The 16,892-nt window shown below is 42.7% G+C and overlaps 1 protein-coding gene across 2 annotated transcripts; it reads left to right on the top strand.

Annotated features, from left to right (window-relative positions):
- The first annotated feature begins 248 nt into the window (after positions 1 to 248).
- Positions 249 to 10,208, top strand: PTER (phosphotriesterase related). Of its 2 annotated transcripts, XM_010157676.1 has the most exons (4): positions 249 to 708; positions 2,864 to 3,129; positions 6,541 to 6,681; positions 9,998 to 10,208. In XM_010157676.1, exons 1-4 carry the CDS (start codon positions 277 to 279, stop codon positions 10,206 to 10,208), a joined length of 1,050 nt encoding a protein of 349 aa, XP_010155978.1. In that variant the 5' UTR covers positions 249 to 276. The 2 variants fall into 2 exon arrangements, with proteins under 2 accessions (XP_010155978.1, XP_010155979.1); XM_010157677.1 differs by lacking the exon at positions 6,541 to 6,681 and having other exon boundaries at positions 264 to 708.
- Positions 10,209 to 16,892: the final 6,684 nt, after the last annotated feature.

The following is a 16,892-nucleotide window of genomic DNA, read 5'->3' on the forward strand; positions in this document are numbered from 1 at the left end:
GAGTGTGCTATTTTTACATTGCTAGAGTAGTGATACAAGTGCAGTTGAGTAAACTAAATGCTCATGTTGACCACTCTTCTGGAAATGGTGTTTGAAAAATTTCCAGTGAACACACACGGCGTGTCCGTACATGTGTGAGAGAGAGGAGGGAATTCAGAAATCTTGTAAGAATAGTTTGCTCCATCTGAAATGTTTTTGTTTCCTTTCTTCTTCCTTTCCAGGCTTTTTTTTTTTTTTAATCTGATTAGGGTTTTTTTTTCCTTCTGTTGAAGAAAAATGCCTTCCTTGGGAGGGAAGGTGCAGACTGTCTTGGGCCCTGTGGATCCGGACCGCCTTGGCTATACGTTGACTCATGAACACCTGACTATGAACTACAGCAGCTCTTTTTGTCCACCTTCTCCAGGCCAGGAGCCTCTGTCTGATGGGCCCATCGAGATGAAGAACTTGTTTTGGATTAAGCAAAATCCCTACAGCCATAAAGAAAACCTTCTTTTGTATCAGGAAACAGATGCTGTGAAGGAGGAGTTGTTGCATTTTAAAGCAGCAGGTGGTGGGACAGTCGTGGAAAACACAACCACAGGAATTGGTCGGGATATGAAGACTTTGAAGAAACTTGCTGAAGAAACTGGAGTCCATATTATTGCTGGGGCTGGATTTTATGTGGATTCCACTCATTCTTCTCAAACACAGGCCATGACAGTGGAGCAGGTAAATCTTTAACCTTTGCTTCGGAGTCTCTCTCCTATGAATTATCCCTGGGTGGATAATGCCCTGGGTTGGAGAGAAGTTCTGGCAAAATAGATGAAATATAGACGCTCCCAATGTAAAAAAACTTGGGAACAGCATTGCTGCTTGTGTGCTACAGCTGGGCCAACACTACTTGTGTGTGCTGGGATTATCTGTCAGCATTTCCAATTCTTAAACTCAGTTTACTCCCAGGGATTTGTTACAATGCAACTGTAAAAGGAAAATAAAGTACTTCATGTGTGGGCATCTAGTACCACACCAATCATCCTGTCTGTTGCCAATTTTTAAGGAAGGAGTCTATCCCTTTTGCCTCTTTTGTCTCTCTGGCTAATTGCTTCCCAGTGAGATCACCCAGAATTCTTGTAAAAAGCATAAGTAATTGCAATACTTAACAGGACAGTTGTAAATCATCGCTCTGCTCAGGCTGGCTGTTGTATCTCTCTTCTCTACCATTTGTCCAGACTTTTCAGGGCAGACTCTACATTCAATTGTTTGTACAGTGTCTAAGACAATGTATTAATAATAACCAAGGTCCCCAGGTATTCCTATAATAATACATATTCATTCATCTTTTATTAAAAAAATGTGATGGTAGGGAGAAGGGGGAAGGAAACTCTCCAAGGCAGGAGGCTGCAAATGCGGATAAACAGAGCTGAGAATTATTTTTCTATTAAAATTGTCACAGTTTACACATGAGTCAAATTCATTTCAAAAATCAGTGGTCAAAACTTGAGCAGATGTACGGTGATACAGCGCTGCCATCCACGCTGGACCCAAGCTGGCCAGAACAGTACTGGTTTTTCTAAATATTCCTGCATAGCTTAAAATTTGACACAGATTTCTTGGAGCAAAGGTTTCCCTTCTGTATTTGGTGGACTGCTGGAGACCCACAGGTGTCCTGTACTCATCAATACCTACTCCAGCCCAGAAGACAGTTGGTAACTTAGAAGGGGTTGTGCAGTGACTGATCCGTGATAACCGGTGGTTCCTCACTTGCCAGTGGGTTCGATGTCATGATAAGTTTTCTGATTAGGCAAAGAGAGTTTGAATATTTTGTTGCCAGCCCTAGCTGAGCTATTTAGTGACACAGAGACAGATGTTCTTCAGGAGAGGAGTGAATTCTGTGTCATAGGATAAGTGTCGGGCACCTACCCCAGACTTTTGGGTGTAGATTGAGCATTTACCGACATGTTGAATGAGGCTGTTGAGTAGACACGGTGTGCAGTAAGCATAAGCTACAGATTTATTTGAAAATTGGTGTGGGTTTTTTTTGGTTTCCTGGATTTGCTTGCCAACCTTCCTTCTTTGTTCACCTTATTCTTCCTTAAAATCATGATTTCCCTAACATTCACGGCCAAAGAGTTAGAAGATCATTACCAGTGCCATTTTGTGTTCTGAATTCTGAATGTATTCTTTGAGATATAGGGCCTATTCTGGAGAAGAAAAACTAAAGTTGTTCTAACAAACTGCTTTTATTAGGAGATTCTGATGTCTTTTTTGCTTATGAATATTTTAGAAGCAAGCTAATTTTGACCCTGTAAGCTTGTCAGCTGAGCTTTGTTCTTGTAGTTCTGAAGTCAGCAGAGCTCCAGTTGTTTTGTGTCAGCATTCCCACAAGCAGGATCTACCTTAAACTTGTTTCTTCAGGATCTTTGCCAGAGTTTCTCCCTTCCCTATCCGAGTGACAAGGTTTCCTTATTCTCTGAGCCCTTGTTTTGCAAGAAATTACATTGAATTGTTTCTGGAGCCAGTTCAGGAGTGTGAGGCACAGGTTTCATGCTCAGCTAACTTTGGGGTGTTTTTTAAGAAAAATTAGTCTCAACCTAAATCAATGTTCAAGATTTCTGTGGACCAGCTTTCCCAGCAAACCCGTGCGAGTGGATTATGTTAAAATTGTTTTGCGTTGTGTTTATTTTGGTCTTAATGAACGGCTAGCATAACGTTAGTTGACAGAAACCATATTTTAACGGTAGTGTTTTCACACACCCGATTCTTTAATTAAATGACTGCAGAAAGACTTCGGGAGTATAACTAGCACAGTGTCCATAGGCCAAGTTTGATGCTGTTTAACACAAGGAGGATTAATAACCAAAAATCTCATTTTCCTGTTCTCTAGCTTACGGGCATTATTGTTGATGAGATACTCCATGGAGCGGATGGGACCAACATCAGGTGTGGTGTGGTGGGAGAAATCGGTTGCTCCTGGCCCTTGACTCAGAGTGAACGCAGAGTGCTTCAGGCAACTGCACAGGCTCAGTCACAGCTTGGGTGCCCCGTTATCATCCATCCTGGCAGGAACAGCGATGCGCCTTTCCAGATTATTCGCATTCTGCAGGAAGCTGGGGCTGATGCTTCCAAGACAGTCATGTCTCACCTCGACAGGTAAGCAGGCTATTCTGTTGTCCTTCTGGCCACAACCCGCTGAGGCCTGGGGGAACCACTCTGCAAAATAGCTAGGTTTTGGTTGTGCGCTGGCATCACAGCAGGAAGAATTATCTTCGCGTTGGTGGACGTAAAAATATGAAGCTGCTTATATAGAGCTTGATGAGCTTTCAGCACTTCAGTGAGGACCAGCTTTTAGGTTCACACCGATAAGGAGATTTGGGGCTGTGAAACACCCTCTTTGAAGGTCTGGGAGCAAGATTAGGAATAACTGTAGCCACATTTTTAAAAAATGGCGATTCCATTAATTCGTGTGCCTGCAAGAATCTCTGCATTTACAAAGCATTGGACATTGAGCAGCTCTCACCACATTGGGTGGGAAGCTGCTGGGCTTCCAACGTTTTTGAAAATTGAGCCACTCGTAAGGTCCTGACCAAAGTCTCTCAGATACTAATGGAGAACTCCTTGATTTGGCTGGATGATGGATCAAAGCAGAAGCCAGATCTTTTCAGTTCTGCTACCAGACAGAAGAAATGTTGCTTAAAAAGAAAATGGTTGGGTTTTGGATAGTTCTTAGGGTAGCCCAGAGAGCTAACTTTTAGTTTCCTTGAGAGCAAAAACCAGGAGCCCCACATCAGACATGGAGAGGAATTGGGATGCTTTTCTCTCTCCATTTTAGAAAGACAGCCTCTTACTACCAACTCAGTTTTGTGTGACCTTGTGCTGCTCATGGTGAGCTGGAAAATGTCCAAGCATTGATTCGTTTGGCCAGTTGCTGAATAATGGAGACTGTTTGTGGTCATGTGATTCTCAGCAATTGGATTGTTTGCCCTCAGTGAGAGAGTAATACAAGCAAGAGCACTGCGCTCCAGATTTCTAACAGTTATACGCTCTAAGAGCTTGTAAATCAAGCTACAGGTGTTTTGTGTTCATACAGAGCTCTGTGTTTTACTTGGGGATCTTAGGAGCATAAAATTCAGTGGCACGAAATTTTATTTATATTTGATTATATATAAATGATGCAGGCATTGCATTTTAGCTGTATTTTCCCCTCATTTTTAAAGAAAACTCATGACAAACCATTGTATGAAGTAGGACTGAGCAAGCAGCAGGTGTCAGTACTTAGGTAACCATTTTGATAAAACATAAACATCCAGTTACAGGTTTTTTTGCCTTTATATGCTCTTGTAAGGGGTTGAATTCAGTGATTTATTGGTGGGAAATAAGCAATATAAGTAGGGAAACAGTCAAGACAGAGGTGCGGTTTCACTAACAGCCGCTGATGCGCAGTATGACATTTCCTCACACTCCTCCTATCATTACTTTCACACATTCAGGTTGGCACTTGCTGTTAGACAGACTGTAAACTACTGTGGAATTTGGCTTTGCAACGTGGGTTTAACATTTTAAGTGTCTTCCAGTGAGGAGAATCCAGGTGGGAGCATCCCAGTCCTTTAAATGTGAGATAAATTTGTACATAGCTCCATATTCATGCCTGCAGTGTCAGAAGACACAGGCAGAATGGTAGTTTTCATGTGGATTTACAGTCCAATGATAAAACTAAAATGCTGGCTACCCTGTTTCGCAATTCAGCACCTTAGAACAAAAGGTGGCAGTGTCCATAGTGAAACTATGGTGTAGATAAAGGCTGGGAAGCAAAAGCTATTGAGTCTGGGGTTTGGCCATTGATCAGGGATTAAGGTTATAAAGGTATCTTGGTAGAGATCAACACTGATTCATTCACTGAGTAACTTTTGTTAGAAGGCTCACAGCAACTGTTTGATAATGGTTCGGTGGGTGTCCCTGGGGTGATTTATGGAGGCGATCCAAACTACAGGATGCTTCCCTGCATCTCCTTTTCAGTGTGTTCAGGGCTGCTCAGGGACACGTGTTGCCCAAACACCTAATTCCAGCACAGAGATTAGCCATTAGAGCTGAGAACCGCTGCTGCTACATCCACGGGGCTTAGGAGGGGATCCAGTGGCTGATAAAATGAAGCTCTCCTGCTCTTCGTTGGGACAGAGCACCCAAAAGCACAACACTAACAATAGTTTTAAAAGGAAATTGTTCTGGCTGTGATTTTAAAATACATCGTTGGGTGGGTTTTGCCACCTGCACAGCATTGAATACTCCTGGCTACCATCTCCCTGTGAACTGAGCAGGGCTGGATCTAAAATAACCTGTTCTCTTGCTCTGCACTTTGAAAACTCATTTGGTGGTAGATGTTCAATCCCTGTAAACTGTAACATTTATTTTAAAATAACATTTTTTATTAATTACAGTTGGCAAGCCTTAGACTCCTGCTGATGGCAGGCTTCTTTGAACAAGGGTTTTCTTTCTCTCAAGCCATCTGTTCCTCCTACTTGATCCTCTTGTTAAGTCATAATATTGAAATTGTGACATCAGTCATTTCCATAGCAACAGACTGTGATGTAACTGTGTAGGGTAGAATTACTTTGTGACATCAATATCTGCAATAATAACAAAAATAAACTGCTGCCCTTGCGGTTAACTGTTCTTATAGAAACGTGTTTTTTCTTTAAATGAAAAAAATTATGTCGTGGTTATAAAGAGAAATTTATAATTAATCATTTGAGTGTTTTTGTTTCCCTTTGGATAGCTTATACTCTTGGTAAATTGTTTCAAAGGGGAAAAAAAAAAAAAGGTATTCCAGAGAGCTCTTATTTCAGTTGCAATTCTTTTCTGGACGAGTGAGGGGGTTTAGTAGCTTTGTTCCTTCACTTTTCAAATCTGCTGCAAAGCCCACATCCCAGGTACTCACAGTGCCATTAAATATTTTGGTGAGAGCATTGCCTTAAGGCGTTCTGGCCAGATCCCAGTGCAAACAGTGATATATTGCTGTTCTAATGACAATCTAGCAACATCACGGTGCAGAACAGAAACTAAAGACAAAGTTGTGTATCACCGGAGTGTGATGGATGAAACAAGCCCTGGATGTAGCTGTCTCCTGTAACTCTTTTGGGAAAGTAAATCTGTCTTGTGTAAGTAATCCATTGTCTTTTTTTCAAATGTCACCATGAATTAACCTCCTCCTTAAATGTCCTTCCTTGTTAGGTTGTCTGGTGAGAGGGTTAGTGATACCAAAAGTAAGTAACTTTCCTGCTTCCATTTCAAGATGACCATAAATGTTTTTGTTACTTCATGGGGGAAGAGTTGGTTTAGGTTTGGGGTTTTTAACGCATGAAGTCCCAGATGAATGTGAGAAAGACAGTGCTGTGTGTCAGCTTAAGGTGCATGTGTCAAACGGGCGTCCTGGTTTTCGAAAGGATGAATTCAATCTTACTGTTTTCGTTCCTTGCCAGTAGGAAGTTACAGAATACCTATCCTTGTGCTGTCGGATTATTTTCCTTTCTGTTACAATGCTGACTTTGTGTTATGTATGTTCTACAGGACTATATTTGATACAAAGAAACTTCTGGAATTTGCTAACCTGGGATGCTATTTAGAGTATGACCTCTTTGGTACGGAATTTCTTCACTACCAGTTCCATCCCGATATTGACATGCCGAGCGACAATGAGAGAATCGCAAGGTATCTGCTTCCACGCAGCTTAAGCTGTAGCATTGCCACTGACAAATGAAAATTATTGGCACTTGTTTTAAAGGCATCACAGAGTAATTCCACTTGCTGTTCAAAATTGTCTTTTTTTATACTAAAATAACGACCTTTTTTTTCCCTGCTGCTGTCACGTCTTTAGGGTAGCATGTATAACTTCCTCAGTCTGCAAAGGGAGATGCAGGATCATAGTCTTGGAGAAAGTTACTCGAGAAAAAGATCAAGAGCTTTTTTAACTTCATTCTCTGTCCTAATTCCATGCTGATGTGGTTGAATTTTATCTTTTAGTGCATTTAGACAGACTGTAAGAAAGAAAAGGCTGGAGATCCAGAACTTGTGTTAGGGTTTGGCTTTTGTTTGAAGCATAGTGTTGGAAAGCTGGTGCTGCAGCTAAGCATCTTCTGAGCCTGTTACATCTCTTCAGGAATGTGCCAACCCAGCAAAACTCATTGGTTGTCTTGGATGGATTTGATTCATGCTTCCATCCTGAAAACCAGACTTGTTCTTCCAAGCACTTCATCACCTCTCCTCTCCCTCTCCTTTTGCCCTTTCTCTCTCTTGAAGGATGAGAGTCCTGTCTCCCCCGAACTCCCCATGCTCCTCACACTCACAGTGTGAAAATACTGGCTCCGCTGGCAGGATACCTCTTCCCTGCTTCGCATCATCTCACATGCGGTCTCCACTCAGGCACACAGCGAGTCTGTTGTGCTGTGCTAACACAAGGTATTGCCAAGGAGATGCGTTCCTTGCAGGAATGTCTGGGACAGGTAGGATCAGCTGGGAATTGGTTTCTCACTCTTCCCAGAAGTGTGATTCTCCCGTGCTATTTGTGATCCACAGTGTTTGCGTGCAGTGAAGTGGCAGGTTTCTGAGGGGTGGGGTGCCATCCTGTTGCCTCCAGAGCCAGAAAATTCTTTTCTTCTCTTTGCTGAGAAAGATTTTATGCTCCCTGATGACTAATGAAGTAACTTGCTAGCTTTCACTTCTATTTCAGACACAGCTTCCCTGCCCCTCATTGTCAGATTAGCTGCAAGACTTCTCTCTTTTCAGGCCTTTCTCTTCTTAAGAAGGCGCTGTGGTTACTGTTCCACTTACTGCCCAGCGTTTACTGCTTTTCACACTAGAAATCGTTCCTCACTCTTAACAGGGCTCTTGGTTTGCACTCGGTGTTTTAAACTGCTGCAGTGAATCTGCAGTTTTCACATTCAGCATGGGTGAAGTTGCTCCCCTCCCCTGCGCCACGGGGGGTCAGGGTGTACAGCGCACCGCCAGGAAGGTGTGTGCTGGAGGAATGGACTCCGCCGTGCCTGGCGGGTGCTTCTCCAGCCGTGGCAAAGTTCTCCTTCCATCCGTAATGTTGCTCAGCCACCAACATCTCCCTTAAACGCTCTGGTATTTGAGTGTTTCCTGCAGCAGGCTGTTCATAGGAAGAAAATAGGCAAAGTTTGCCCTCTCATCGTACGGAGTGTCTGTGTGCGCTTGAGTTGCTGTTGCTGGGCTCCTGGTGCATCCACGCTGGACATGGGGTGGCAGTGGCAATCTCCCTGTGGGTTTGGGTTTTTTTTTCTTTTTTTGTCAAAGAGCACCAGAGAGGAGGAAATCAAATTGACCTAAATACTAAATGGAAAATTATATGTTCAGGTCGTGTCTGTTCAGAACGTAAACTTCTGTGGTCGTGCCATGCATAGTCCAGCACAGCTTAGCTGTCTGCCTACTTAGGTGGCTCTGCTGTGATCTACTGCCAGTGCAAGTAAACAGCTGAATTTTTCCAGGGGCAGTTTTTCTGTGAGTCAGAAGCAAGTATTAACTGAACTGACTGGAATGAATGAAAAGCAGCAATGAATATGGAGCATTAAGGACCATATGCCTCCCCAGCCCATGAAATGAGTCCAAATATGAAAGGAGATGATTCTAAGATGACGCTTGGTCAGCAAAGAACATAATCCCTCCAGTGTCATTGCTCTCATTCTCTGGTTGACTTGTGGTCTCTCTATTTCAGGCTGGAGGAGATACTTGTGATGATGTGATCCCACCGTGTCTGTAGTGTTGGGCACTATATGGCACTATTTGTGGTGGTTTTATGAATGATGCTAATTTTTTTACCAAGTTCTGTCTTACTTGCCTTCTTCCTGCTGCCCATATTGATTTCTTTCTGCTACATCTCTCTTATGAATTGTAATAAAAACCGGCAGTAAGGGCTTTTGGATATAGCATGGTTGCTTATAACACTAGTATTTGCTTTCCCACTGATCAAAGCGCAGTCAGGAAGGTAAGAATTAGAATCTCCCAGCGCTGGCAGATGATGGAATTGGGTGCCTTCCAAGTCTGGTCTGTCCATCTCTGCCACCTTAATGCTGCAAAACTAAACTGGCAGTAGCCAAACTAAACTGGAGCTTAGTGGGAAACTTTGCAGTCATGCCATACAGACATCCACTGAATAAACTGTAACAAGCGAGTTGAGCAAGGGATTAAGGTTCCCAGAGTGAAACGTGGAACAGGAGGACTTGTAGCAGACTGGTTACAAGGGAGTGAGCAGAAGGAAGACTTCTTTTTCCCAGCTGACTTGGGATTTTGCCAAGTCTGTTTAGCTGGGCTGCTGCATGAACTCCTCTGACCTCCTGGCATACGCTAGCACTGTGCAATGCCCGTCTTGTTTATCTCCTCCTTTTATGAACCTCTTTGGAACCTGTGTGGATGGTAACTGTCTGTACGGAATAGGGTGCTGACAACTTAAAATTCTTATTAACCTGCCTTGTTAAGTGGGAATTAACTTACAAATACATTAAGTATTGTGTACAAGAGACAGGCTTCCTAACAGACCTGTCACACACGGAGTCTGGTCCTTAGCAAATGTCATGGGACCAGCTTTGTGACAGCAGCAAGAACTGACCCAATGAATTGATCGTGTCGAGGAGGAGTTTACGTAGGAAATTGTAACTCAGTCATGTCTGTAAAACCTGTGTCCCATGCTTGGTGGTGCTGAAGTTCCTGAACTCCTCCATGGACTTAATGGGACTGGGAATGCAAAGTCATGTGCCAGCTGGAAACAGTTTTCCATGTCTCCTTTGAGATGTGTGGTGGTATGTTTTCAGAGGTGTTTTTTCATTCAATAAAGTAAGTGGTTTAATTTCAATTAAATATAAGGAATATGTCTTCTGAGCACCTAAAAATAAGTGTTTTCAGTAATAATGCAGTCCAGCAGTACAGTAACATAAAAACATTACATCCTGCTCAGCTCAGGGCTGTTGGGGGGGAGAACCTTCCCTGACGTGTTTGCTGTGTACTGTTGCAGGATTCGTACGCTGATCGGTGAAGGCTATGAAGACAGAATTCTGATGGCTCACGATGTCCACACTAAGAACAGGCTGATGAAATACGGAGGTCATGGATATTCACATATCCTGAAAAATATAGTTCCTAAAATGCTAATTAGAGGCATATCCCAAGATAAAATTGATAAAATACTCCTAGCAAATCCAAAGCGGTGGCTGACTTTTAAGTAGGAATAATGAATAAATAGGCCTGTTCTACAGGAAAGCTTGATGAAATTCAGATATGTTTCAGGAACGCAGTCATTTTAAAACTTGGTTCTTTAAGGGAACTGGGAGTTATTAATTAGATGCGAACAAACTGATGATGACTTTTAATTAGAACAATAAAATTTAGTATTCTTTCTGCCTTTTCTCCCTGTTTGTGAATGATTTAGTGTCTATGAGCCTACCTGCAAATCTTTTCAACAGGAGTTTTAAAATAATTGTTTCTGGAGAATAATCTGATACTATTAATAAAACTTACCCCAAAATAGTTTTGAAGATGCCTCATCTGGAGTTTGAAGGAAATTGCAGTTTTCAATTTGAATTCCCCTTCTCCAAGAGGCGATTTTAATCCTTGTAATATTGACGGTCTTCTAATTATCCTTATATTCTTTAAATAATGCTTGACGAAAGGTCTGGAGCTTGTAAATAGCTCCCGTTGACATCACAAGGCAAAAGAAATCTCGGAGAATTCTGAAAAGATGCTGTTTCTTTCTAGCTTAACAATTTACTTATTTTTAACTGAACGTGTAAAAAAAATACATGGAAAATTATATTTTTGAATAAAGCAATTTGATGACCTTTTAAATGGTGTGCAGTATTATTAGGGGTGTCTGTTTTGAATCGCGTTACTTTGTTATCCTTTGGAATCCCACGGCAATCACGTGAAACTTCCGGCAGACCAGCTTCTTTTTTGTAAGGATGCACCACCAAAAGTCAAGATCTATTACATAATACAGTTTTAATGAGTTGCAATAGTTATAACAAAGGTCGTGATATAAGTCTTTACAAATCAGTATATCAAGATATGATGAAAAAGGAAGAAATGTTTGCCTTCTATGTGTTTTTCACATAAAGTGTGTTCTTTGCTCCTGTCTGACAAGGTTTAACTAAAACCAGCACACGAGTGCAGGTGATTTATCCAAAAAATGGTCTTACCCAGTAGCAGTGGTAGCCTGATTTCAAAAGCTGCTTCAAATTTGACTGTATACATCTTGTAGTATTGAGCTTTTCCAACAAATACCTTACTAAATACGCATTGCTAGTTGTAAACGAGCTCCAGCTTGGTACCCTGCTGTTTGGTACGACGTAGAAAATGCCTCACTACGCCGCTGTTGTGAGCACGCTAACCAGTAACAGCAACAGCGGAGCGAACAGACGTGAGTGAGTTACACATCTGTTATTAAAATACATTACCTCCTAGAAAAAAAAGGAGAGAGGAGTAATCGCTACGGTGTACAGGCAGAGGCTGGCACCTTGTCATCAACCGTTCTGGTGGGATAATACACAGGCGACTGGCAGCACAATGTCTCTTTATAAACCCGAGGTGAGTTAGACGGGCGATGCTCTCTGTCGGCCTAGACTAACCCAGCATTTATTTTGAATTAGACCAATCAAAACGGAGAGAGGAACAGGTTCTATTTAAGAAAAGCTTCACTCATTCAAACGAGATTTTTTTTGAGAGAGAGATTCGTAAAATCTCCATCAGACTTTCACTGAGCAGCCAGCACTGAGGAGCTGTTTTGTCACAGCGGCCGACACTTTCAGCATTTTAGTGCCGATCAGTCAGAGTCTGTACCCTTAGTACGTTAGACAAGGTCGCTTGTGGCAAATTATATGGAATAGAAATGGTAGGGGTAGGTAGCCTCCACTGCTCTTCAACAATTGGTAGACATGTTACCTTGATTTTGGCCAAAATGTTAAAAATAAGTAACATAACCAGCTGTGCTAAGGAGCTGGTTAATTGTCTCGTTGAAATTTAGGTTTAGAATGAAATCTGCACGTTTTAACCTGAGAGAAATAGACAGTCTCCCCTCCCCAAACTAAAACAAATAATAAATCCATTTTCTGAAAAAAAAAAAAGAAAAAAAGAAACCCACGTTACTGGTATGACTGATCTTAAAGCATTTTTATAACTATGTAACTCATGATACCTGTGTTTAGTTTAATTCTCCAAGCCATTAATCCTTTCTATGGATTAAACTCCTTTGAGACTTTATATATATATATATATCTCTCAATATATATATGAATGAGAAAATAGGCTTTAATACACACTTTTTTTGCATGTAAATATCTGCTTCTTTCTTTGCATATGTGCTATCATTTTTGGTAATACGCTTATCTGTGTCCGCTCCTACTGCAAACTGGTAACTGCCTTCCCATGGAAAAGGCCTGTGTGACGGCATTTTCTCACGTGGCAGGTCTCCCACTCTTCCCGTATGGGAATAATCCCACTAACTGCAGTGAGACAAGACACCTAAGACAAAGAAGGTTTTGACCCATTCCTACGACATCCTAGCTGAACATCTGCAGTACGTGAAGCCTTAACTATTTTATTAAAAATAGTACCCAAGTACAGACTGAGTGCTGAAAGGCTAATGAAGACTAATTGCTGCAAAAAAACCACTGTACCTCCGTCTGAGGATGTGGGTGCCAGGCTTGCTAAATATTTACACAACTCACCGTCAAGAACGGGCCTGTAATAATTGTCTAAACATATATTTACACATTTACAAACTAAAAGCCAAATCCTTTTTCCACTAATATCAATGGGAGTTTCGCCATTGGCTTTGGTGGAATCAGGGATTTGGTCCAACAGGCTAGTTTGTCAACTGCTGTATTTTTCAGGGAGAAAATAAGAAGTGTTTCATCTATCCTTTTTCTTTTAGAGCACAGCCAAGGGGAAGACAGAATTTAAACAACTCCGCTGGACTGCTTTTATGTTAAAAGTCTAATGCGAACCTACGAAGCGGGAACATCGAGTTAAGGCTTGAAGCTGATTAGTTTCTAGTTTTAAGTGGAAGGATGAGAAAAGTACAAGGCAAACAATTCCTTTGGAGAGAGAAGGTATATTTTGATTACCTCTTCCTTTTATTGTAAAATCATTCCTCACCACACTACGAGTGGACCCCAAGCATCATTGTTAGCAGTAAGTCACAAGAACCAAAGCTGAAGTATGGATAAAGCAGCAAGATCCTAACACATCAAAGTATCATATACACTGAAGAAGTAACTCGGTGTCCTTAGGTGGGGTTTTCTCTATAAAAATCTGACCTATGTAGGACTCGATTCACACGGACACTAACAATGAGGAAGTACTTGCTTTGGCGGTAGTGGATGGCACATCTGTTTAACTTGGTGTGGAACGTGAGCGTCTCTGTGTCGTACAGATGTGCATCAGGTAGCGTTCGACTTGGTTTCCCCTCGCGGCTGAGGTGTTCGGTGGCCGCTCTCTGCGGGGGTGCTTGTTTCGTTGACTTCTGCCACGCAAATCCATGGCTTGCAGGAGCGAGCTTCATTTCTGGGCCGGTTTGGTGGGTCTCTTGACTCATCATCAGTCAGCATAAATAATAAATCCAGAAAATGTGCTGTATTTGTTGTTGTTGCCTCCGTGTGCTTTCCCTCCGTCTAATTTAATGTAAACTTCGTCTCCCGGCTCCAGATGGAGAACCACACTGTTACTGGCGTAGTCGTAGTTCTGATCAGCATCCTGAGCAATCGCACTAGCTCGAACCTACACGGAATACATAAGGAGTGGTTAAGACAACCCGGGTAGCTTGTCCCGCGTGCTGAAATCACAGCACATCCTCGACAGGTTATTCGGCATGCGACAGCTGCCACTCTCCTACCATTATTGCTTATTTTCTCCTGCAGTACCACACTTGGAAGTACAGCAGCAGCCTGCTGCTTTCCCAGGCACCCGGTGAACACACGACTGTTCGCCCTCCCTTTAAAACACATGCATCCTAATAGCTGGAGGTCAGAATCTGGTCGTGTGCCAGTTCTACACTGGTGTAACCTTCCTGTCAGCGGCACACATGATTGACACTGCCGAGGATCCACAGTGAGGCCATGCTGATCCCAGGCTGGACTTTTTCCAGAGGTGATTTACTGTCGTACAGCTAATGGGATCGCGCTGCGGAAGGGACACAGAAAGTACACACCCACCCACCCGCATGCAGGCAGGTAGGTGAGGATCCTGGTCGGGGTTTGGAAAAGCTGTTCCTGCCCCATCTCAGCAAGCAAACACGTACTTTCCACGTGTCATGAGAGATGCATGTCACAGGCGAGTGGCTGTTTGCTTTCAGAGCTTTTGGAATTTACAAGTAACCAAGGACTTTTCATAGAATCCTAGACTGGTTAGGCTTGGAAGGGACCTTAAAGATCATCTAGTTCCAACCCCCCTGCCATGGGCAGGGACACCCTCCACTAGACCAGGTTGCTCAAAGCCTCATCCAGCCTGGCCTTGAAGACAGCCAGGGATGGGGCATCCACAGCTTCTCTGGGCAACCTGTTCCAGTGCCTCACCACCCTCTCTGTGAAGAATTTCTTCCTGATATCTAATCTAAATTCACTTGCAACTTTCACTTAAACATACGTTTTTTTCCCCATTTCTCCCTTGCTATTCCACTACTGATTAAATCTGACATCACTAGCAAACTGGAAGTAATCTGTAATTCCAAGATGTATGTTAGTTTCCAGCCATGAATAGTCTGTGGCACTCTTAAGTCTCCAAATCATTTATATATAATTTGGCCCTGTTTGGTAAAATATTTAAACTTGGCTGCACATGATTTATTTCAGCGCAACACATCATCTGCTTGTTGCTTGTCTTTGTTCTCGCGTAGCTACAGAGCAGTGGGTGATTCAGTGGTGTTGCAAACCTCAGCTAAGTAATAATGCATGAATCGGCGTGCTGTACGTGGGATTTTATCTGTTCTGAAGGGAAAAAACAGGCTGTAAGTCACCATTTTCCGCGTATTCCTTTCAAAGTTTAAATGATAAATTTCCAGATTAAATTTTCATGTGACATGGTTTCACATTAACACTGAAATGGTAAAAAGGAGGGGGTTCTTTTACCTTGCAGGATCTTACGGCATTATGCAGCTTAAAAAAAAAAATCACAGTAGGGAGAAGTTCTTTATACGCTCTGTAAGAAGGGTGAGAAAGGCTTAAAAGGCTGGCAGTGGTGTGACAGTCTGCCACTTCGAACGATGACAAACCCCAGCTACTGCAGGACTTCTCCACCCTGAACTGCCGGTACAGTTTACAGAGGCGATCTGTTTCGCTGGTGTTTAAGCGGTGATTATTCTCAGCGCTGGGTATTTCCTCTGGATTAATGACCGGCAGGGTGGAGTTGAAGGCCCTGGGCCGTTAACCCTGGAAATACCCTCCAAAGAAAACAAGGGGCCGGGACTGCTACCGGTAGCGTAAGTGGAAAGGGGGAATGGGCAGGAGTGAAAAAGCAGCCTGCAGATGAGAGAGAAAAGCTTCCATAGAGAACTAGCATCTTGCACGCTGGCAAACAAAACCGTTTAGATATTACTTTACAAATCTCCAGTCACATCACAACGAAACACTACTTTGTGGATTTGCCTAAAACAGTGCATTTCTGTGGATAGTAAAGGGGAATTGGGATCGTATCAGTGACCATCCTAAAGGAGTCAGCACATGGGCACTGGCTACAACAGCAAGGGATATTTCCTTTTTGCGATTCTATACAGTAGGTATTGGCTGAAGAAAGAGAGATTCTGGGTACTGACAGTCTGGAAACCCAAGTGTAGAGCTTACCGCCCTATGCAGAGCGACAAATGCCTTGTAAACTCCCATGTGCTGTTCTTAGAGGTTTTGCCTCCCTGTCTGGTTAGCCAGAGCCACCTCTTTTAAAGCCTTTGAGAGCAGCTGATGCTCAGGGTGCCGCTGCAAGAGGGCAAACGTCTCACAGCTCAACCCTTAACGGACTGTACGTTTCGTAAGGCGCGTGGCTGCTCACCTCATCTTTCACAAAGTTAGGCTCTGGGGTTGCGCCCACGCACTAGCCGCCCTACTCCATCTCGGCGCTTCCCTGTTGGAGCTTTATAACCGCTCAAGAAGGCAATGTGTTAACAGTTAACCGTGAGAGTCCTCCTTAGGAATGATTTTTTTTCCTGTAAGTCACATGCTTTCCAACGGTTTTGGATTTTCTCATTGTTAGAAAGCACTGGATGTACAACGTTTTCTTTGCCAGGCTCCGTTTAAAAAGACTCACTTCCAAAATCTGGGAGCTTCCTTAGAAGTAATACACAAAGTTAACTGCTGTCACATCGCATCAGCATTTAGTGCTTTAAGTATAGATCATAGTCGAGAGGAGACATGGCTGCATTAAACCCGTGCACCGACTTTAAGGAGTTTGTATGCAGAATTTACTTAAATCCTTCTCTCTGCATAGATACACAGAAATATACTGAGATATATACAAGTATCTACATAGAACCCCTTCCCTTTGCTTATTTTTTGTTTGAATCACCGCGAATTTAGTTTGTCTCATGCGTGGTGTGGAAATAGTTCTGTTTGGGAACGGTTAGACTTCAGGCTCAACTTAATACTGACAATCGGTTACTTCTGAAAAAGTACTGGTATGTACTTTTCAGGGTTTGGGTAAATAAACGCTTTAAAACATTATAAAAAGAGGTCCAACATAGGTTAATGATTTAATTGCACGTAAAACCGTATTCTCCTGGTGGATAATACCGCCTTTGTATGGAGAAATCGAAGTGGATATATTACGGAGTTCTTGACTTCGTCCTGGTTTATCAGCTGAGGTGGTACTTACGGTAGGCGTTTTCTAATTTAATTAATTGCCGCCGATGCCCTCATTACCCCGCTTCCACG

This window comes from Eurypyga helias, unplaced genomic scaffold (genome assembly GCF_000690775.1).
Source record: "Eurypyga helias isolate BGI_N326 unplaced genomic scaffold, ASM69077v1 scaffold35968, whole genome shotgun sequence".
NCBI lineage: Eukaryota > Metazoa > Chordata > Aves > Eurypygiformes > Eurypygidae > Eurypyga > Eurypyga helias.